Below are 23,442 nucleotides of genomic sequence, written 5' to 3'. Positions count from 1 at the left end.
TGACTGGGAAGGAATGGAAAAACTCTCTATTTTGACTGGTCCAGAGGGTCCGTGTATTCTTGGTATAGATTACCTCAGGAGTGGTTATTTCAAAGACCCAAAAGGACTTCGTTGGGCTTTTGGGATAGCTGCTGTGAAGACAGAAGACATTAAACAATTGAATACCTTGCCTGGTCTTTCAGAGGACTCTTCTGCAGTAGGACACCTGAGGGTTGAAGAACAGCAGGTACCAATTGCTGCCACAACAACGTACCATCGACAATACCACACCGACCGAGACTCTATGATTGACATCTATAAGATGATCTATGGAGATCCAGGGAGTGGTCAGCAATACTTGCTCACCATTCAATAGCCCCATCTATCCTGTGCAAAAGTCTAAAGGAGAGTGGAGACTGACAGTATACTAATCATGACCTGAATGAAGCCAGATTGTAAGCCCTCTCTACCTTGTGACATAAGAAAAATTATTTCATGTGGGGCCTTGAACAACAACAAGACTTTTAACAGATCAGACAAGAGATTGCCCATGCAGTAGCCCTTGGGTCAGTCAGGATGGGACAGGATGAGAAGAATGTGCTCTACACTGCAGCCAGGGAGAATGGTCCTTCCTGGATCCTCTGGCAGAAGGTACCTGGAGAAACTCAAGGATGACCTTTGGTTTCAGGGATACAAACGATCTGAGGCCAACTACACCCCAACAGGAAAAGGGATCTTAGCAGCTTATGAAGGGGTTTGAGCCAACTTAGAAGTAATTACTACCAAAGCACAGTTCATTCTCACACCCTGACTACCAGTGCAGGGCTCAATGTTTAAAGGAAAAGTGTCTTCCACATATCTGACGCTACATGGAGTAAGTGGATGGCTCTCATCACACAGCAAGCTTGGATAGGAAATCCTAATCACCCTGGGTTCTTGGAAATCATCCTGAACTGGCCGGAAGGTGAGAATTTTTTACTATCATCTAAAGAGGAACATGAGTAGGTGACACAATGCTGAGGAGGCCCCACCATATAACCAGCTATCAGAGAGTGAGAGGCGATACACTCTTTCCACTAATGATTCTTGCTGTATCACAGGGTCTAATAGGGAATGGAAAGCAGATGTACATTGCTGACCAGATAGAGAAAATGATCATGGAAGTTCATCATGTGCCTAAGAGCCAAGATGATGATGAGAATCACAGCAATTAACACATAGATCGGGCTGCCAAAATTAAAGTGGCTCAGGTAGATAAAGACTGGCAACACAAGGGTGAATTTTTTCTGGTTTAGTGGGCCCATCAAGTCATCAGGGAAAAGGAGATGCAACACACCAATGGGCTCGTGACCAAAGGGTGGATTTGACCACGGACACTATATCCCAGGTAATCCATGACTGTGAGACATGGGCTGCAATCAAGCAGGCCAAGCAGGTAAAGTCCCTGTGGTATGGGGGGCATTGGTCTGAACATAAGTATGAGGAGGCCTGGCAGATTGACTATATTACACTGCCACAAACCCACCAAGGCAAATAGTACGTGCTCACAATGGTAGAAACTACCACGGAATGGCTGGAGATGTACTCCATGCTTCATGTCGCTGCCCAGAACACTATGCTGGGCCTTGAAAAACAAGCCCTACGGCAACATGGCACCCCTGAGAGAATTAAGCAGACAATGGGACTCATTTCAAAAATAGCCTTAAACACCTGGTGCTAGAGATCAATGGTGTTGAGACCATTGAGCGGGTATATCATATTCCATCATGTACCAGCTGCTGGGAAAGTCACATTTAAGAATATGTAGAAGGCACTGTGCATCACATAGGATTTCACAAATTGCTTCCTCTCCCATGAAAAAGACCATGGGGCTGGAGTGTTCTTGTCTAGCACACTAGGCTATTTTTAAATTATCACCCCTTGAAATTCACTAATCCAGTAAAAACAGAAAACTGTCATCCTTTAAACTGTCTGCTATTAGAAAGTTAATCATGGGCTCATTTTGGCAGATAAATCATATATTTCATGAGGCTTATTTTAAATTGCAGCTTCTTAAATCTCCTTGGCATATATAGTAGACTGATCTATGCCCCCTGGACTGAATTATGTTTTGCATTAAGTCCCATTTATAATTTCCAGACAGGAAGTGTTAAAAGTAGATAAAGGTTATATTTATGCTTTAGGATAAAGAAACAGCAGGCTAGCTCTCACTCAACTACATGTATACAAACTGTGTCACTGTGATACTTAGTAACTATATGGGAGTCAATATGTATACTATAACCCAATGTCACAAAGTAGAGTCTCACTATCAGAAGTGAAAACTGAAAACAGGAATAAACAAGACAAACACCTTTTAACATTCTTTATCTTGTAGCATAGAAATACTAATATGTAATATACAATAATGCATATTGCTATTAAAACAATGTAATACCAGTCTGTGGTGATGCTTTAATATTCCTAGGCAGCTGCCATGCTCATTTTTACCTCCAATCATCCTTTGAGAGATTACATAAAATATTCATCTCTTCATCATCTTGCAAAAGACGATACGCCGCACTAACATGGTGATTTTCAAGCACAGACCGGTCATTATATAGAATGGCTGAGTCTGACCTAGCATTTAAAAGAAAACATAGGAAAGGTTGTTTCTTCCCTGTCTAAAGACATTCAGAAGTTTTCCTTTGATCAGCTACAGCAATTAAGTCCATAGAACAGATATGAGCATTTTAAGTGTACTTGTAATACTTTCTTAATTGCTGTTACTCAGTAAAAGAAACCTAAAGATCAAAGCACTGCAAAATCTATTTCACTAGATGAGACTCATGCAACTTCCTTTTTAAATACTTGAAAACAAGTGCTGAAAGCTGTGAGAGATACGTAAACTTGGAGTAGAACCATGAAGCTTTTTCCCAGTTCTTATGTATGTCTCTCTGATATTAAAGTCTGACTGTACCCAAGTAAGCAATTGCAAGATGTGACTAAATACTGTTTCCAGAACTGGCTGTAAGCAAGATATAACTGAACTGATTTCTGACATCTGTGCGCTAGACTATGCTATTTGGAAAGGCAATTGCCAGTGGAACAGAGTAAGACCAAAGGTACTTCATGCCTGATCTTAAGCCCTAGAGAAGAGATTTGTGATTGATGACTGGATAAACTGGTCTGTAGATCAAGAAGTTAACAGCAACAGAGGGTGAATAAGTTTTGTTACAGTCCTCACTAAGAGCTGCTTCCCAGAGAGCACTGTATATTTTCATCCTCTGACACTTTACACCCTCTGATGTCCAATGTTAGAAAAATTGAATTATGACTGTCCTTCCTTGAATATTTTTATAAGTATTTGGAAAATACAGCAGATCCCTAATTCCTGTATGCATGAAGTTGTAAGAAGAGTAGTGTGGCTTCACCCAGAATAGAGATAGAGAGATTCTTTCTCCATTCCCAGTCTTTATTGTGCATATGTGTGCTTTATCCTATAAACCATTGTTGATGCACAGCATGATTCAGCTAACACACTACAGACATCTGTTTTAATTACAGACATAATCTAATTTAGTTACAATGTTAGAAATGCCCAAGTGTGCCGTGTCAGCCGAGGACATTTAGACATTTTGTCATTGCTACCAGTACCTTACTATTGTCAAAATAATACACAGATATTAGATGCCCAATTATCACTGAAACTAGAGACTTCATAATCTTTGCACAGTTCTAAACTTTGATGCCATCTTCATCTTATTTTCCTCTCTTCCACCAACACCAGTCCAGTCTAGTTTGTGATCAGTTAATTACTCTCTAGCAATTTATGATGCTTTAAAAAATATTTCCCCACTCAAGTAAAAATAGTATGTGTAGTGTTTGTATCCACTGATGAATGCAACAAACATGGTTGAATGCCTGATTTATTTTGTTAATGTTTAATTCTTCAAATTCAACAAGGAGAAAAAACTGTAAAATTATAGTATCTCCTTCAAAACTTTATCTTCATCGAAATACATCACTCTATACAGCCATTTGTCTTGAAAACTTTACATGGAAATATTTTTGGACCTTTCTTTTTCCTGGTTATTGATATGAAACAATGCTCAGGAATCTAGAATACATGCATTCTATTATGAATGGTTGAGCAAGAGAAAATTAAATGTAACCTGAGGAATTGAACTTTCCTCCTGTAACACTTGAAAGCATAAGTTCCTGCACTTTTCTAAGGTGGCTATGCTGTTATTCTCCAAAGGTTTCCCTCTCCATTTCCCAACCCTTCATCACGATTTACAGTGGCCTCACCGTGTCTGGATGTGAAAATTGTTGGTGGTTCCAGTGTGCTCATAGTCATGTACTGCAGCTGCAAAAATCATAGCGAAGATCTCCAGCTCTGTCAGCCAGTGCTGAAAAGAGATTACAGTACAATCAGATAAATTGTAATTTTCTCAGGTTTTTGTCTTCTAAGATAAGTCATTTATCCTCTGTTGACAGTCAGTCTTGCATGCATACCTTTCCCCTGCAGCCTGTCAATTGTTTTAAAGCAAACTTCTCTGGTTGATACATAAAAGCCAAACCAGTGTTCATCCTGGACCTTCATCTAAATAAATTGAACTCAGCAAAATTGTTTCAGGAGCTAATTAGGCTTAAGGCATAGCAAGGGGAAACATATGCCCTTCTGAAAGAGCAATGTTTGAAGAAGTCAAACAAGGAAAACTCAAGAAAATCAAGGTTCATCAAGGGGAACTTGATGATATATGTGCAGGTAACCACATACCCCCAGGGTATGTATTTTCAGTTCAGTTTACCTGAGTAGCAGAGACTCAGGTACAGAAGAATGACACTATTTTCCAGTAGACTAAAAGTCTTTGTCACTCACTGAATCATGAGGAGAACAAGGAAGATACCCTCAAAAGATGTACATCTTGTTATTTATTTATTACTTTTAAAAACACTTGAGAAAGCCCTGAAGTTTGTGGGGTTTTTCCTAATTCCCTAGTCAATGCCTTTTTACAATGCTTAAGTCCCTTTTGCCTTAAATTTATAAATTATTCAGATGGTTTTAATAATTTTTATCTGAGTCAATAAATCATTTTATTGTCTGGTTTTCCACTGGTAGGCCACAAGGGAGTGTTGTTAACATCAAGCACTTTGGAGTCAAAGGTTTTAGACACTGTAGAAGCTGTAAATATTTGTATGAAGTGCTTAAATGTACTGCATTTAGAAAAAGCCTTTACCACAGTGATTGTCAAATACTTCTGTAACACCTCACTGTCAACCTGAAAACATTTTGACAGGCATTCATATACAAACTGGCTTTTAAGTCAAAGTCTGGCAAAGGCACTAAGGCTTCCAAAATCTATTCTAGACATCTACTATAGCTCAGGGACCACCACTGGTGTGTCAAGCATGTGCAGGGAAGCACAGGCAATAACAATGGGACTCTGCACACAGAAATCTGTCCAGCTCTTCATCTGCATTTCATAGTCATCTCTGCAAAACCAGTGAAGAATGGAGCAAGTCTGAGTATTAAAGATCCCCTTACATTAAAGATGTAGTTTGAAAATATAGCAGAGAGATATTTTGCACAATGTTACTGACTATAATCAAGGTAGTTCTTGGTTTGGGTTTTTTTCTTTTTATTTGTTTTTTTTTGTTTTAGAGTAAGAGAGCAAGGAGGGTGAAAAGTACAAGAAACTATCAGAAACAGAAACTACACTGTTTTCTCATATCTACACAATTGATCCAGGACATAACTAGAGAGCACTGATGGTAGAGAAGTCTGTCCAATTTTGTGTCCAGGTGTGACTTGTGAATAAGGAATGATTTCCAAATGATTAAGAACATTAATTCAACTTTCAAGCAACAATTTCTGGCAACTGCAATGGGGGGAACAAATGGAACTAGGGTTTCCAGGCTACATGTCTAGATCTGGACTTTCATTGCTAACTGTGGTCTGCCATTTCTATAAAGGAGAGACTGCAAATGATAGAAAAGAATCAGGGCACAAGTGCTCAGTAATAGCCAGAGCAAGCCTGTATTATGCATGCAGAACTCATCCAGGACACATTGAGCTAGTCCAACACATCCATTTCAGACCTCCTGGACAGCATCTGACAAGTCCCACACTAACAAGATCTCATGACCCAAGTCTTAAAATATCACTAAGGCAATGAGTCTTAGTGTTTGAGGTCTCCTACCTTGTTTCTTAAGACACATACAGGAGAAGTGCTGACTTGCATACCTTATCAAAGCATTACTTGTTGAACAATTTTGGGTAATGTAGGTTTTCAAATAGGGTGTATTAGATCTTATTATTAGCAGTATCTTGTATTAGCAGTATTAAGTATCATAACAGCATTTGAGGAAGATCACTCAATAAAACTGGAATTACAGCTGTGAACTGTTGGTAATACATAAAGCAGTGTAAGTAGAAAAAAGTCAAAATAGGCCTGTGAGTAACAGGAGGGAAGTAATTGGAACCTATCATTCTCTTTTTTCCTGCCACCAACCTTGCAAGAGAAAGCAAACAAGACAGCAAAGAGACTACAGAGAATGGATGCAATCTCCATCAAAGTGCTGACTTTACATTTCACTGCTTTGTGGTGGATTTCATCTTGGAAACAGCTAATTTTTAAAGAACAAAACCATCAAGAACATCAGGGAACTGCCACAAAAGATGAAAAGAGCAAGGAAATGTGAATGGTTTTGATTTCTAAAGGGCTGACAAAACCAATCCAGAATAAAACCCTATCAAACTTGATGTGATGGTAGAAGGTCAGAAATGGCCGGGGGTAAAAGGCATGAAATACCAAGTATTGGTTTCCAGACTGAAAAAAAAGAGGGCAAGGAAGCATGACTGTCTTTAAAAAATATACAATAAATGTGAAGCATTAGCTACTAGGGTGGCTCATTCGCATGTAAACAAAAGGATTGATATATATAAAAAGAAGAAGGAAGAGGAAAGAGTAATGTTTCCAAATCTAACAAAAAAAAAGAATGGATTTCCAAATTGCTACAATGTAAGTAATTAACTAGTTTCCTTCCCAAGAGTTTCTGAACTTTTATTCCAAGGTAGATATTATTTTCAAAGCTTATGATAATCTGCTTATTAATAACAATAGAGTAGTGGAGAAGATGATCTCACTTCCCTTTAGTACTAAAAGATGTGACAGAAGTCCTGTACTTTCACAGTTTTCAGGTCTGCTACAGGAAATAGTCTCCTGTAATTCTTGTCAGTATCAGAGAAAAACTTCTTAAGCTTTACAATTTTCCCATCATTGTCCAGGTTAAAAAAGAAATAATGGTATTTAAAAACAGTTATAAAGATTAATCAGAAAACAAACCCAAAGAAAGTAATAATCAGAGCTGAATTACAGAGTTTAATAAAGGAAGAAATGAAATGAGCAAAAAGTGTGTCAGCTCTTGGAAGCTGTTCCTGCACATCATGCTTATATGCCAATCCTCTATGAGATAAACATGAGATTAATTCCAAATCCTCTTTCAACATTTGGTCTATGAAAGAGCCAAAAACATTGTAGTTCATACAGTGAAGTATAACAAACTAACTCCAAAGCATCATTCTGAGGGAAAAAATAACAGGAAAACTAATGAAATTTCAGGAGATGAGAGGGAAGAAAGATTTAATTGAAAATAAAATAAAACAAAAATGAGGGATGAAACAAAACTCTTCAGAGAGTTAATAAATAAAGGGGGCATGACAAAGGCAAATGAACCTTTGTCATGTGTTGTTTCTGAATGTGTAAAGACAAACCAGAAACATGTTTCTTACATTTAGGACCAGAATAAATTTTAACTATATAGACTATTTTTTTAAAAAAAGCATTTTTTCCACATTACAAATAACTAGTTAGCAAGAAAAATGAGGGGTTTTTTTCCTACTTTTGTATATAATTTTTTCACAAGTAGTTTTCATCCCATTAGTGAAGAATTAAACCAATGGCCCTAACACACTTCTCAAAGCAATGTCTTGTGTTCCAGCATGCCCAGGTTGCTTGCATAATTATTGTAGAAGTGATTAACTAAAGAACTATATATACTACAGTAATGATAACATACTGATGTGAGCAAATCCTGGAAAGAGGAAAATGCCCCCTACATTTCTTTACTGTGTATGAACATACTATGCATGTAAGAAGCAAGCCCTGCTGTGAGCAGGACATTAGGACTGATGACTGTATGTAGATACAAAAATGCTGCTAGCAAGGATTTTCTTGCTAGTTTCTAAGTCCGTGAGAGATTTTTCTCTCTCACAGAAGAGGTAGCAGAGTTATGTAAACAACCAAGCCACCTGCAACCTTGAAAAGTCTTGTTTATGGTATAGTAGAAAAATATTTTGACAATGGATGTTTTAGGATTTTAGCCAATCACCCCAGGGGGTGGCTGATCCTTTGTCCAATTAGACTATGAAGAAAAAAGTCTATAAGAGTTTGTAAAATAATTCAATCAATCAATCTCGCTGCACAGCTCCTGCCTGCTGGATCTTCTCTCCTCCTCCTCCCTATGGCTGCGGGACACGGTGATATACCCTAGGGCCCAGGCCTGTGGTAATATTTGGTGCTGCCCGACGTGATCTGCACTCTCTGATGTGTCCTGCTGCTGCGAGCCAAGCCGAATTTCTCTAGAGGTACGCTGTTCCCCTTCCCCCCCAGGACCAGGAAGTCCGACAGGACTGAGAAATGGCGAACAGCAGCTCACAAAACCACGCTGTGGTAATGGCCTGGAAAGGTGTGTTTAGTATAATGCACACCTCCATTCCTGAAACTCAGTTCGGGAATTATTAGACTGGGCTACCTTAAAAGGGATTTCCATGGACAGAGATACTGCCCTGGACTTTGCCTTATGGCAGGAACTTGGCTGCGCTGTCTGACACGAGCTCCCGACAGGGGAGCCGGCAGCGTTAGAATTATACAAAACCTGGCGTTCGTTATTTATCCTGCTGACAGACCTTGACTGTGACAGCAGGGCTGGATCGCCTATCTCGATGATGAGTGACGGAGGAATGTCCGAGGGGGGCCCCGCTGACTGGGCTTCCAGGGTAAATGATGGTGGATTTGGAAAACCCCCCCCGGCTCCACAGGCAGAGCCTGTGCCGCCTCACCCTGCACAGTTGCAGGACTCTGCGGCCCCCAGGGACCCCGCGCCGGCAGAGGCGGGGGGGTCGGGGCAGCAAGAGGGTGCACAGCCTGCCTTACCGCTCAGCTCGGCGGCGGCCACGGCTTATCCAGGGCCGCGAATCAGCGGTTTAGCAACTTGGATGGCCAGAGCGGCTCCTAGCTCAGTTGCGTATGCACCTGGATCTAACTTCTTAGCCGGCCTAGTGCCGGGCAAGACTGCGCCGAGACTGCCTGGGTGTGGTCCGCTGCCCTCCCTGGTGCTGGACTGTTCTGCGCAGTCACAGAACCGAGCCATTGACCTTTTAATACAGCATCTGCCGTTGCTAACAGAGTTACCGAACATATCCTGAAGGATGGAGGACCTGTTCAGCTTGCTGCTGCAGTGGATGCCAGAGCCACCCTGCCATGCGGGGCGCACTGAGCCCGTGCCGCCCGCGCCGCCAGCAACGCCCGCGCCGCCCACGGGAGACGCGGCTCCGAGCCAGGAAACGGTGCAGCCAGCGGCGAACCCGGAAGCAGTGCTGCCGTGGGAGAACCCGGAAGCGGCGGTGGCTGCGGAGACACGGCCAGGGGTGGCGGCGCTGAAAGTGGCTGGGGAGCGCGAAACAGCAGTGGAAGCGGTGACCGCGCTGAACGCAGCCACGGTGCAAGAGACAAGCGCGGCGCCGAGTGTAGCTGTAGCCCCAGAGACAGCGGCAGCAGCTTCAGTACTGGCTCGGTCGGGACTGCCCGAGACGGCACCCTGTAAAGAAGCTGCTGTTCAAACTGCAGCACAGCCAACTGCAGTCTGTACTGTCTGTTCTGCCTCTAGCGAACTTAGCCAAAGTGCCCCTCTCCGTCCATTTCTGTTCACTCCCAGCACCTCAGAGTTGCCTTTGCCTGATGATTCATCGTCAGACAGCGAGGCAGATGAGGCTCTGGCCCCAGGTCGTCAGGCGGCTGTAGCCGCGCAGCGAAGAAAAAGGCTGCACCAGTCTCGCCCCTGGACCTTTCAGGACTGCATGGTAACAGTGCGTCCGACCCATTACAGTCGCTTCTTAGAGTCAGTTAAAATGCGAGCATTGGAGGAGGGTGACTGGAGGTTATTGGAAACACTTGGAATGCCAAATAGATTTGAGGATTCTGGGGGCAACCGGGGAGCTGTTACACTTCATCCACAGGCTGTGCCAGAAGTTCAGGATGGTAGTGGTTCCCCAAAAGAGATCCAAGCTTTCCCGGTGTATAAGGCTCTCCCAGATTCAGGGGAGCGTGATAAGCATGAGGTAATTGCTTGGAAGGTTGCCAAGGACCTCCAATCCAAGGTGGCACAATATGGGCTAGGTTCTGCTGAGGTTATGCAGATAATAAGGGTGATAAATACAGATTTGCTTTCTCCATTTGATATCAGACACTTAGGTCAAATTCTATTTCAACCTGTACAATTTACAGTTTTTGAGAAAACCTGGAGAAAGCTGGCCAACAAGGCTGCATTAGCGAATATGCAGCTCCCTGCTGCTGATCCTAGATGGACAGTGGGAACAGATGCTTTGATGGGGACTGGTCCCTTCTCTGATCCCAGTCTACAGGGTACCTTGTCCTCTAGCATCCTGCAGCAAGCTCAACAGGTCAGCATGGCTGCCCTGTTGAAAACCATAGAGATATCTGCACCCAGAAAGCGATATACTGAAATAGTTCAAGGCAAATCAGAGTCATTCCTTTCTTTTGTAGAGAAAGTCGCTGCTTCTCTTGAGAAGCAGGTTGAGGATGACAGGTTAAGACAGATGTTGTTAAGGCAGTTACTGAGAGATAATGCAAATGAAGAGTGCAGAAAAATCATAGATGCCTTACCAGGGGATCCTGAGGTAACAGACATGGTCGAAGCCTGCGCTAAGGTGGGATCTGGGAACCAGAAAAGGTCTGCTTTGGCTGCGTTCCTGAAGCCTGTTCACACATCTTCTGAACCAAAGCAACCAAAACAGGCGAAAAAACAGAAGCGGCCTAAGCCAAACCAAAAAGAGAACACACCGATCCCCCAGTGCAAGAGGTGTGGCAGATCAGGGCATTGCTCGGACTATTGTAGATCCCAGACTCATGCCGATGGTCGGCCGTTGCTGGGAAACTTCTGCCAGGGTGCAAGGAGGGGGAATTGCTTTCCGATGCAGTCTCTCCCCCAGAGAGTGGCACAGGCCTACCCAGCCACCCTAGAGAGGGCACCCAGGGATCAGACGGATTTGACGGCCACACCAATTTACCAGGTTTTTGAACAGAAGGCAATGCCAGGGCTGACATGCTGGCCAACCCTGCGAGGGTAGGGCCCCAGCCTGACAAAATTGCACAAGCCAAGGCATCGCACGGTTTCTTCCATCAAAGTGCACGTACCCTGCAGAAGCGTTTCATTTAACGCCAACCGAGGCGCGCGACATTGTCAGTGCTTGTGCTGACTGTCACGGACTCGCTGCACCTTTGCCAGCGGGGGTAAACCCCAGAGGGCTAAAAGCCTTGCAGCTTTGGCAAACGGATGTAACTCACATCCCAGAATTTGGTCAGCTGAAATATGTGCACGTGTCTATTGACACTTTCTCCTCAGCTATGTGGGCTACTGCTCACACTGGAGAGAAGGGCCGTGATGTCATTGCCCATTGGAAATTGGCTTTCTCAGTCCCGGGCATGCCAGCTTCTGTGAAAACCGATAATGGTCCTGCCTACGCCTCGGAGAAGACGCGGCAGTTTTTACACCTATGGGGTGTAGACCATACCTTTGGTATCCCACATTCTCCTACTGGCCAAGCCATTATTGAACGTGTTCATGGTACCTCGAAGCGTGTTTTGGACAAACAGAAAAGGGGAATGCATGGAGAAACCCCACAGAGTCGACTAGCAAAAGCTTTGTATACAATTAATCATTTTACAGTACCACAAAATTCAAATAATCCTGTTATTCTGAATCATTTTCTTTCATTGCAGTCTGCAGGTGAGACACAACTGCTCCGGGCAAAAGTCTGGGTACAGCATTTACTCACTAACCAGTGGGAAGGCCCTCATGAGCTTATCGTTTGGGGTCGTGGGTATGCTTGCGTTTCCACAGATACTGGGGTACGGTGGCTACCTTCAAAATGCGTTCGCCCTGACCTACGGCACCAGAGGCAGAACAGGCAACCTCCAAATGATGACCAGAACGCCAACCATCCAAATGGCGACCAGAATGTAGATCATCAGCCTAATGACTCTTCTGATGATGATCAAGATGTCGACCATCAGGCAGATGGTCCTTCTACAAGCAGAGACTGGGACGGTCCTTCCACAAGCAGAGACTGAACTTTAAATTTCTTGTTATGGAGTCAGATAGTTAAAGCCTTAAGGACATATTTAGAATTAATAACTGGTGTAGATTTCTCTTTAGGATTAATAGTAGAGTTGTTATCTTATAAAACAAAAAGGGGGAATTGTAGATACAAAAATGCTGCTAGCAAGGATTTTCTTGCTAGTTTCTAAGTCCGTGAGAGATTTTTCTCTCTCACAGAAGAGGTAGCAGAGTTATGTAAACAACCAAGCCACCTGCAACCTTGAAAAGTCTTGTTTATGGTATAGTAGAAAAATATTTTGACAATGGATGTTTTAGGATTTTAGCCAATCACCCCAAGGGGTGGCTGATCCTTTGTCCAATTAGACTATGAAGAAAAAAGTCTATAAAAGAGTTTGTAAAATAATTCAATCAATCAATCTTGCTGCACAATTCCTGCCTGCTGGATCTTCTCTCCTCCTCCTCCCTATGGCTGCGGGACACGGTGATATACCCTAGGGCCCAGGCCTGCAGTAATAGATGACCTCTAGGGTCATCATTTCTCATTTTCAAACTACATTAATCTTTGCACTTTGAGATTGGCTGTATAGTTCAGGGAAGGTGAAGTGAAAACAGAGAAAAAGAAAAAAAACTAAAACTAAAGTTTAAAAAAATATTAAAATAAGAAAAGCATAGCTGAAATGTCACTGTTGGCATGCTGCGAGTTTGTGGGGTGATTTCCTATTGTGCTATATTAGATCCTAAACCAAATTACAGCTAGAATTTGGGTGTGGGAATGATTAGTCCTTGGCAATATTCCTGGGAAACAGACAACGCTCCTCTGGACTACAACTCCATCATACTGCTCTGCATGGGCTACTATGTGTGTAGCTTATTGCAGTAGGAATACATGGGCACGGGCTCAGTTCAGGCACTGACTGCAGTGCAAGCATGTACATATGCTTACAAGCACACACATTCTAGTTCCTCTTTTCTAGATAGAAGTCTGGTATGTGTACATTCTCTGACCTCTGCACATATTTATACATATTGCACATATTCATTTCTGTAAAGGATAATAAAAAATGTTTTTATAAATATGTTAATGGCAAAAAAAGGAGAGTGGCAAGGAAAACCTCTGTTCTTTATTGGACATGGTGGGCAATATAAGTTACCAAAGGTGAGGAAAGCTGAGGTACTTAACACCTCTTTGCATCAGTTTTCACCAAATAACACACGATCAGGACAACTGGTCTCCTGAGCTAGTTGATGGGGACAGGGGGCAGAACAGATCCCCTGTAACCCAGGAGGAAGCAGTTAGTGACCAGTGGAGCCACTTCCATGCTCACAAATCTTTGACACCAGGTGGGATCCATCCTAGAGTGATGAGGGAGCTGGCAGAAGAGCTCACTAAAGTGCTCTCCATCATTTATCATCAGTCTTGGCTAACCAGGGAAGTCCCAGATGACTGGAAGCTGGCCAGTGTTGACGCCCATCTGTAAGAAGGGCCAAAAGGAGGATCCAGGAAACTACAGGCCTGTCAGCCTGACCTCAGTGCCCAGCAACATTATGAAACAGTTCATCTTGAGTGATCACATGGCACATACAAGGTAGCCTGGGGATCAGACCCAGCCAGCATGGATTTAGGACTAGCCAACCTGACCTCCTTCTATGATCAGGTGACCTGCCTGGTAGATGAGGGGAAGGCTGTGGATGTTGTCTACCTGGACTTCAGCAAAGCCTTTGACACCATCTCACACAGAATAATCCTGGAAAAGCTGGCAGCCCATGGCTTGGACAGGTGCACATTTTTCTGGGTTAAGAACTGGTTGGATGGCTGGGCCCAGACAGTGGTGGTGAATGGTGCTGCCTCCAGTTGGTGGCCAGTCACTAGTGGGGTCCCCCAGGGATCTGTGTCAGGTCCAGTCCTGTTTAAAATCGTTATCACTGATCTGGATGAAGGGATCAAGCCTACCATTAGCAAATTTGCAGATGACACCAAGTTGGGTGTGAATGTCAGTCTGCTGGAGGGTAGGAGAGCTCTGCAGAGAGACCTGGACAGGCTGGATCCATGGGCCAAGTCCAATGATATGAAGTTTAACAAAACCAAGTGCTGGGTCCTGCACTTTGGTCACAACAACCCCCTGCAGCACTACAAGCTGGGGACAGAGTGGCTGGACAGTGGCCAGGCAGAAAGGGGATGCTGACTGATGGCAGACTGACCATGAGCCAGCAGTGTGCCCACGTGGCCAAGAAGGCAAATGGCATCCTGGCCTGGATCAGGAATAGTGTGGCCAGCAGGACCAGGGAAGTGATTCTTCCCCTGTACTCAGCACTGGTGACGCCACACCTTGAGTACTGTGTCCAGTTCTGGGCCCCTCAATTTAGGAAGGATGTTGAGATGCTGGAGCATGTCCAGAGAAGGGCAACAAGGCTGGTGAAGGGTATGGAACACAACTCCTATGAGGAGTGGCTGAGGGAGCTGGGGTTGTATAGCCTGGAGAAAAGGAGGCACAGGGGAGAGGCCTTAGCACTTTCTACAACTACCTGAAAGGCAGGTGGGGGTGTGTCTCTTCTCCCAGGCAACCAGTGACAGGACAAGAACAGTCTTAAGCTGCACCAGCAGAGGTGTAGGCTGGATATTAAGAAGTTCTTTACAGAAGGAGTGACCTGGTACTAGAATGGGCTGCCAAGGGAGGTGTTGGAGTCACCATCCCTGGAAGTGTTTAAGAAAAGACTGGATGTAGCACTTAGTGCCATGGTCTATTTGATAAGGTGGTGTTAGGTCATAGGTTGGACTCGATCATCTCAAAGGTCTTTTCCAATCTAGTTGATTCTGTGATTTCAGAACACAATTTCCTCTGAAACAGAGGTTTGGTTTAGTTTGTTTTTGGTGGGGTTATTTTGGGTTTGTTTTTTACTTTCTTTCTAGTTCGCTGCATTCTCTCAGAGGAAAAAAAGTCCAAATTTCTCCATCATACTCATGTATTTTCATGTCCTTCCAGTTCTCTCTTTTTTAACACTTTCCTTGCTTTATTGCACTCAGACACAGGACAGGAAACCCCATTCAGCACTGGGGCATCACAGGCTAGAATGAAATAGTAGTCATTCACTCATATCTGAGTTGCTGCTAAATGACTACCAGATCAAAAAGCAGCAAGATGGAAAAAAAAGAGTTCCGAACATACATAGAGTGAAAGTCAGTGTCCTGGGTTGCAGTGTATTCTATTACCATCCTCATGAGCTGTTGAAATCAGGTGGGGCAGTGTTTCCTTGCCTCCTCCCTCCAGACTATCTTTCTGTTAATGGCCCATCATTGTCCTGCTGCATGACTCAGAGATAACTCCCTCCAGACCATCTTCTGTTAATGAGCCTAATCAACACTTGGCCTCATGACTCATTACCCCATTGTGAGATGCTCCACCCAGAGGGAGGAACCAAGCATTCCATCCTGGATATAATCTGAGATTCTGAACATCACAGACAACCTTTCCACTGGATTTCCAGAGGACAGGAGCTACATAGCCACCACTGGACCTTCTGAGGAAGAGCAGACCCTCTTTCTACAGGATCACCATGTCAGGAGGACTGCAGCCACCATTCTACCGCATTGCTACCACCACCCTGACTAACAGGGTGCCAGGTTGTATCCTGACTGTCAGTTTAGCCCAGTGTTATCCGCCTTTTTTTTTTTTTTTTCCCCTCCTTTTATTTCCGTATTAAATTGTTATTCTGACTTGGTGTCTCCCACTAGTTTGTTTTCAAACTAGCACAGTTGGCTATACTTGGGTAGCTGTTTTGATCCAGTAACCTTTTGGAGCAGAGTGGCCCCAAGTGAAAACTGTCCTTCTTCCATGGTTTGAGGAGAAAAAGGGAATCCATTTCCTCACCACTGGAGTACAATTCACATTACTCAACATTGCACCTGTTCCTACCGAATACAACTTGCAGTGCATTTTCATTAACAAATGGTCCTAAAAACAACAGTGACCAATTAGTATCTCACAGGAGGTTTTGAGTAGGTAACTGCACTGAGTGTATTAGCTGCAATTCTGATCTAAATCCTTTTTACTTCAGGTGCAATCAGAAGCAAGTGACACAACTTCCATCAGGATCAGGCTGTCTGAATCAGCTGTTGAGACAGACAGCACCTGACTCCTTCCAAATCTGCTTCTCATAAACAGCAGTGTTTACTGCTCTAGTTGCAGTATGACTGCAATTCACATGTGCAATCTACATTCAACAGAGGAGACTCTGGATGTTTACAGGAGGCAGGGGAGCATGTGATTCCTCAGGGAAGAGTATCCAGTTCTGTTTTCAGAACTGAAAACAATAACTGTGTGGCAATCAAGGAACTGCAGAAAGGCAGATCATGTGCACAAAACATAGTTCCCAAGTGTGAGCAGCTCTACAGTTGTTGAAACTGGTCTAAAAGACATAGCAAGCGGTGCACGATGCCTTGTTAGCTTGTACCTACCTCTCTGTCCTATACTCCATCACCCAATATACACTGGTGGCAGCATTTTTTCAGGTTTCTTACTGAGCTGCACAAAAAAAGGTAGCATCAGCATACAATGATCACCACAAGTGACAGACAATTTGTATCGTGGTTTTCTATAGCCTACCAAAGGCGCTCATTGCATGAAAAAGAGTGTTGGAATTTTGTTGGGCTGAGACACATGATTTTTCCTTATCTCTTTTTCCAATGTCTCCAAATACAGAGTTTGCAGCAACTGGGGAGTGTTTAAGAAGGCCTGAGCTGCAGTAAGAGCCTCAACATCTGCTGACCTTGGTTCATGTGTCTGCTCTGCACTACAAAGACTCCATGACCTTGGAACTGCACACTGGTTAGTGAAAGGACTTCAGCAAAATGAAGTGCAGTAGAACAGAATTACATGTATTCAAGTACCAGCCACAAACTGAGCAATCACTGAATGGCCATGGTATAACAGGAGACAACTGCAAAACATTGACTAGATGAACCTCCCTTTCACTGTCACCTTTGCCTCTACACTTCTACCAATGCAAGGGCAAATTAGATGCATGGAAAAAGTGAGGCAAATAATGTGTGGAAAAGATCTGCTCCACGGAATCTGACTAAAAGTAATTTAATTCCTTTTTCTGGCTGCAGCAGTAACCAGGAGAAAGAAGAGAATGAACACATATGTATCGGGTACACTTTGAGCATTCCCTGCTATTTATTCTCCCCAGCTGTGTGGGCCAGCAACTTTCTGAGCCTCCAGCTGAATCCAAACTGCAATGGTTGATCACCACTCTGGAATCTATCTTCCTTCAATTTCTCTGGCCGATTTTCAAATGTATTTCTTTTGTTTGTCTTGAGAACCACAGTGGTTCTCAAGACATAGTGCACATATTGTGCACTAAGTATTGTTTTAAGCCCTCTATCCATTCCTGGTATTGTTGTCAGACTTCAGCTGTCTGTAGGTTTCTGTCCAAGCCAGTTCAGATGTTTTTGCTGTAGAGAACTGGATAGACATCAGCATTTCCAGATCCCAGCACTTGTTATGCTCAGATAAGGGGAATGAATTATCCTTTGAATGTACTATCTCCCTACCTTAAGATAAGAAGAAAGCTTAGACAATACAATTCTTCATATTAGGTGAAATGAATTCCAGCAAATATGTGTTGGCAGATTGTGTATGCTGAAAAGCTTGATGCAGAGAAATTTTCCAGCTTTCTGCCAGCATCGTGTGAAAGTCTTATTTTCACACACACGCTAGCTGAGAGGTTTTTGTAAACCAATCCTTTATCTCGCAGGTGCAAGATTGTTTTCAGTACTGTTATGATACTGACTGGATAAATATTTTGAAATGGATGCTGTAGGGTTTAGCGAATCATTCTAAGAGGTGGATGGTCAAAGGACCAATAACCTTATGCCATTCAAGTGAACCAGGTTATATAAATGAGTTTGGAAATGAATAAATAATTCAATTTCCTCCTGGATCGAGGTCTGTGTCGTTTTCTTGCCATCTCTGGTACAACAGCGACATCTGGTGACCTGCGATGTATACTACAACCGCACCCGAACTTAGAACCCCAAAGACGAATCGAATCGACACGCGTCTTTCTAGGAGGTACGTGCCCTGCCCGGGGATACGGGGAAGGGACCAGCCAAGGCGATAGCGCTGGCTGCAAAGACCAACCCTAGTCAAGGCACCAGGGTATTAGACAAAATCTGAAAAGATGGGAATCAAATCCAGTAAAGAAAGCACAGTACTTTCTGCTTGGAAAACTGTATTAACGCTCACAGGAGCTACCATATCTGAGGACGCTCTGTGTGATTTGTTACACTGGGCAGCAGACCACGAGTTTTCAGCAGACCCTGACACTGTGTTCAGCCTAGAAGCTTGGCAACGGTTGGGGGATAGGTTAATTTACAAGATCGTGTACAGAGACAAGAACGTAGTCGATTTGGTCCGTACCTGGCGTTCCTCATTTGACATACTACAGCAGAGGACAGCAGGAGGAGAAGGAAAAGACTTACCCGGCTCTGAGGGTAGGGGTTCTGAGGGGGACGAAGGGAACTGAGCTATCAGAAAGTGGAGAGACTCAGGGCAGCATAGCTGCCGCATCTCCAGCACCGCCAGAACTAGCAGGAATTGTAGAGACGGTTCAGAGATCCTATCTCTCGCCACGTGCCTATGTGCCCTCTATCTACCCCTCTCCCCGTGATTTCCTCATGCCAAAATATCCCTCACCTGCGGAACAACTTGCAAAAATACCCGAACAACAGAAAGGACTTGCCGAGCGCCCCCCACCCTTTGCTCCTGCGGCCTCTCCCTCCTCCGCGTTGCAGATGTCCGCGCTGCCTTCAGCTAGCGCTTGCAGGAACTGTCATCCCTACAGCCCCTCCAGCTGAGATCCTACCACATACAGCTGCGTCGCTTCTCTCGCAGGGGCCAGTGGTGGCACCGCCGCTTGAAACGCCCGCGCCCCTCACCGTTCTCGCCGCCACTCGCCCCCTGCAACCATCCCTGGCAGCGCCACTCAAAACCCCCGTGCTGCTTCCGCCGCAGCCATCTCTGACAGCCGCTATAGCAGCGCGGCCAGCCCCGCCGGCACATGTCTTTTTCCAGTATCAGCGCACCTGGTGCATGGTTTTATTCTGCGCGGGTGCCCGCAGTGCCCAGTTGTTCTGGGCATGTGCCCGCAGTGCCCAGCTGTTCTGCACACGCGCCCGCACCCGCATGGCCTCCTGCGCATGCACTCGCATCCAGGTATCTTTCTGCACATGCATCTGCATCCGGGTGGCCTCCTGCACAGAGGCAGACAGCACAGCTGCCACAAATGACGGAGCCATTCCTTTTGGCGCGGCAACTGAGAGTGCTGCAGGAGGCAGCAATGCTGCTGTTACAGGTGACGGCTGCTGTGCCCGCACCCCCGGCACGACCCGGGAAGGCTATGCCAACTGGCGCACCGCCGCCCGGGTTGCACCGGCGTCGTCCACAGCGCCAGCTATGATGCTCATGCCAACGGCGGTGCCTGCACGGACAGCAGTGCTGCCACAAGCGACAACACCCCAAATAGCACTGCTGCAAGTAGCTACATCACGACCCCCCACACAACCGTCTACAGCCTCCGCCTTTACGTCTCCTCTGGCCCGGCACCCATACCCTGCCCACCTCCCTCATCTGCATTGGAGCCATCAGAAGTCCCCCTGCCTGACGAAGCAAGCAGTGATACAGAGCAAACACCTGCTCCACAGTGGAAGACTGAGGCATTAACTGGACGCCGGCAGCCAGTAAGATGACTGCTCCAGAACCACCCTTGGACACTTCCAACATGTCAGGTGACCGTGCGTCCAAGAAACTCAAGGCATTTTTGGGAGTCAGTTAGACTGTGAGCTCTGGAGGTGGGAGACTGGGATTTAATAGAGAAAGTAGGGATGCCTGAAGATGCAGGACGAGCTGTGCAGGATCAGATGGTTGTTACAGCACCTCAAGAAGGTGTACCAGTAGATCACGGTGATAGTGAACCCTCGCAGGGGGTTATCCAAGCCTAACCTGTGTCTAAGGCTATTCTAAATATGGGTCAACCGGACAGGCATGACGTTATTGCCTGGAGATTAGTGCAGGATTTGCAATCCAAGGTAGCACAATATGGGCTCGGTTCTCCTGAAGTCATGCAAGTTATTAGAGTGTTGAATACTGATCTGTGGGAGTGTGTCTTGTTTGGTTCAGTCCAGGTCTCCCCTTTGGGTTTCGTATTACTGTACCATCCCAGTTTATACCCTCCTGGTTTCGTGTTCACAACCCTGTTTTCTCTATTTGTCTCCTCCCAGACCCCTGCCAATCGCCCCGGCACCCCTCCCAAGCTTCTAGAAAGTTCTGGCAGGGGCGTCGAGTGATTGGTCTTGGGGGGAGGATCCCTCCCTTCCTTTCCCGAGATAGGTTCCCTTGTGTGTCCCTCATCCCACAGACCCGTCCTTCTCCTTCCCTGATTCAATGCCGTTGTCATCCCTCCCCTGTCACCACCCCCCATAAAACCCCTGGCAGGCACGTTCAGGGTTGCTCATTGCTGGACACCCCCGGGGGGCGAGGTCCCCTGTTCGGAGACACAACAAACCTTCCAGATTTCATCCACAACTGAGCCTGCCTCCTTCTTCCACCACCTGCCTCTATTGCCGCGGTCCTGTGGAAGGACCCACGAGCCAGACCTCTGGTCTCCCGGATTCCGGAGGCTGGTCCCCGCAGCCTCCTGCGTCCAGAGCTGACCGGGCAAAGTGGGAACTGCTCCAAAAAGGACACAGAGGCACTGATCTGCTTGCTCCATTCAATATTAAGCATCTAGGTCAGGTGTTATTTCAACCTGTGCAATTTACAGTTTTTGAGAGCAACTGGAGAAGGATGGCTGAAGAGACTGCAGTAGGGAATATGCAACTGCCTCCCAATGATCCCAGACATGCAGTTGGAGTAGATGCCCTTATGGGAACTAATTACTTTGCTTGCTTGGGCCAGGCTGGGCCGGGCCACGGCTCCAGGATGACCCCCCCCAGCAGGGCTGTAGGCAGCCAGAGTGGCTCAGACCCCCCCCCCCCTCCCCCCCCCCTCCACTGCGGCCAAGATTTCAGCGAAATCGGCACCTCTGTCTGGCAGAGGTCAGGTGACCAACACCAATAAGCCACACAGCTGCAAGGCCGAGGTGAGATTAACTCTTTTATTGCTGTGAAGAGCTGAAAACCCTAAGGAAGAGAGAGAGGAGATGCTTAAAGCTGAAAGTCTGTTGTGAAGCTATGATATATCAGAGTATCCCGTTGTAATTTCATGAAGATATGGGGGGTGGAGTGTTCAACTCGTAAGCAAAAGCACCTGCGCTGAGATAGGCAGATGCTGACGCAGCTGTAACATGAGAAGTTTGGACAGGGAGAGATGGACCAGATGAGGACTTTGGCTCCAAATGGGAAAGGAGAAAACCTCAGTTCCTAGAGATGGACCAGATGAGGACTTTTGCTCCAAATGGGAAAGGAGAAAACCTCAGTTCCTAGAGATGCTCCCAGAGATAGTCCTAACGATGAAGATGAGGAAGACCCTTTGCTCCCAGGGAAGGAGAAGGGCCTCTGTTTTTGTTTCTGAACGGCTCAACCTTAAAATTGTACCCCAAAAAACCTTCAAGAGTGGACCCTCGAAAGCAGTTGCGGGAAAAGCTGCAAGTCAGGGGAAGGGACTCACATGCGAGCAGAGAGACTCCTCTTCCTAAATGGATTGAACAATATTTGGAAGTGGGCAGCTGTCTCGTTGTGATAATGTTTTCATAGCATGAGCAAGAAGAGACTTCTCTTTCTAAATGGACTGAACAAGGTTATTATGGAAGTGGTAAACAGACTGAACATCTCAAGGGCTGTCTTTTTACATTGTCAGTGGGAGAAGGGAAGAAGGTGGGGGGAGGAGGAGAGTTCTGAAGGTGGTATAATTTTTTTTCCCTTCTTTTAGGTCTGTTAATAAACTTCTTTATATTTCTTTCAAGTTTGGTGCCTGCTTTGCGTTTCTCCTAATTCTTATCTCACAGAAGATAAACAGTAATGAGTATTTTGGACCAAACCACTACACTAAATTGGTGTTTCCGCCCGGTTACGAACTCAACCTGCTACAGCCTCCTACATGGCCTTTAGCCCCTGTGAGGTCGACCATCGCAGTGTTGGGAGGAACCACACAGAGCTGTGTGTTTAAGCAAACGACCTGTAGTGGTAAAAAACGCAGAGGGACAAAGAGCTACAGTTCAGCCCTATGTCACTGCAGCTCTGCTTAACCTCTGGGGGTGGGTTGCGTTGGCAGCTTGGGGGGTACGGATTGGAACAAATTTTTGATGGGGGTCACTGTGCTAAAGGGAGCACAGTATCCTACACTGCCTTTGCAGTGGCTAGTAAGCAAACCCATCTGGGAATCACAGTGGCCCCTACTAAAAGAGTATTAGTTGCCCTTTGTAAGTTGGTTCAAGAACAATTACAACAGGGACATCTTGAACCTTCTACTAGTCCCTGGAATACCCCTGTTTTCATAATTAAGAAAAAATCAGGGAAATGGAGACTGTTGCAGGATCTCCAAAAAACCAAGGCAGTGATGGAAAGTATGGGGTCATTGCAGCCTGGTATGCCCTCACCCACCATGATCCCAACATTGATTTGAAGGACTGCTTTTTCACAATTCCTTTGCACCCTAATGACAAACCAAAATTTGCTTTTACTGTGCCTGCAGTTAACAAGGCTGAACCTGTGAAGAGATATCAATGGAAGGTTCTACCTCAGGGCATGAAGAACAGCCCGACTATCTGCCAATGGTATGTCGCTCAGGCTTTGTCCAGAGTCCGTGAGCAGTTTCCTGAGGCATACTGCTACCATTACATGGATGATATCCTGGTGGCAGCATCCACCCAGGACGAGCGGCTGAGGATACAGCCTCAGCTGCTCGCTGCTCTGCATTCTTATGGATTTCAAGTGGCTCCGGAGAAAGTTCAGCAGCATCTTCCTTGGAAATACTTAGGAGTCAAAATTTTGGATCAAACTATACAACAGTGCAATTCTCAGATTGTATTAAGACCCAGAATGATGCTCAGAAATTGCTGGGT

At 45.3% G+C, this 23,442-nt stretch overlaps 1 protein-coding gene across 8 annotated transcripts in view; it reads right to left on the bottom strand.

Moving 5' to 3' along the window:
- Positions 1-23,442, bottom strand: part of PDE1C (phosphodiesterase 1C) — a 367,759-nt gene that overhangs the window by 55,998 nt on the left and 288,319 nt on the right. For 7 of the 8 annotated variants that reach the window (XM_032102433.1, XM_032102397.1, XM_032102379.1 and 4 more), the window contains 2 exons: positions 4,270-4,370; positions 2,470-2,598 (listed from right to left, as the gene is read on the bottom strand). In XM_032102433.1, coding sequence (XP_031958324.1) covers positions 2,470-2,598; positions 4,270-4,370 — 230 coding nt within the window. The remainder of the gene's footprint in view (positions 1-2,469; positions 2,599-4,269; positions 4,371-23,442) is intronic. The other variant, XM_032102404.1, reaches the window with a different exon arrangement.

This window comes from Corvus moneduloides, chromosome 1, assembly GCF_009650955.1.
Source record: "Corvus moneduloides isolate bCorMon1 chromosome 1, bCorMon1.pri, whole genome shotgun sequence".
NCBI lineage: Eukaryota > Metazoa > Chordata > Aves > Passeriformes > Corvidae > Corvus > Corvus moneduloides.
The sequence above is the reverse complement of the archived record's forward strand: the minus strand, read 5'-3'. Positions and strand labels throughout refer to the sequence as shown.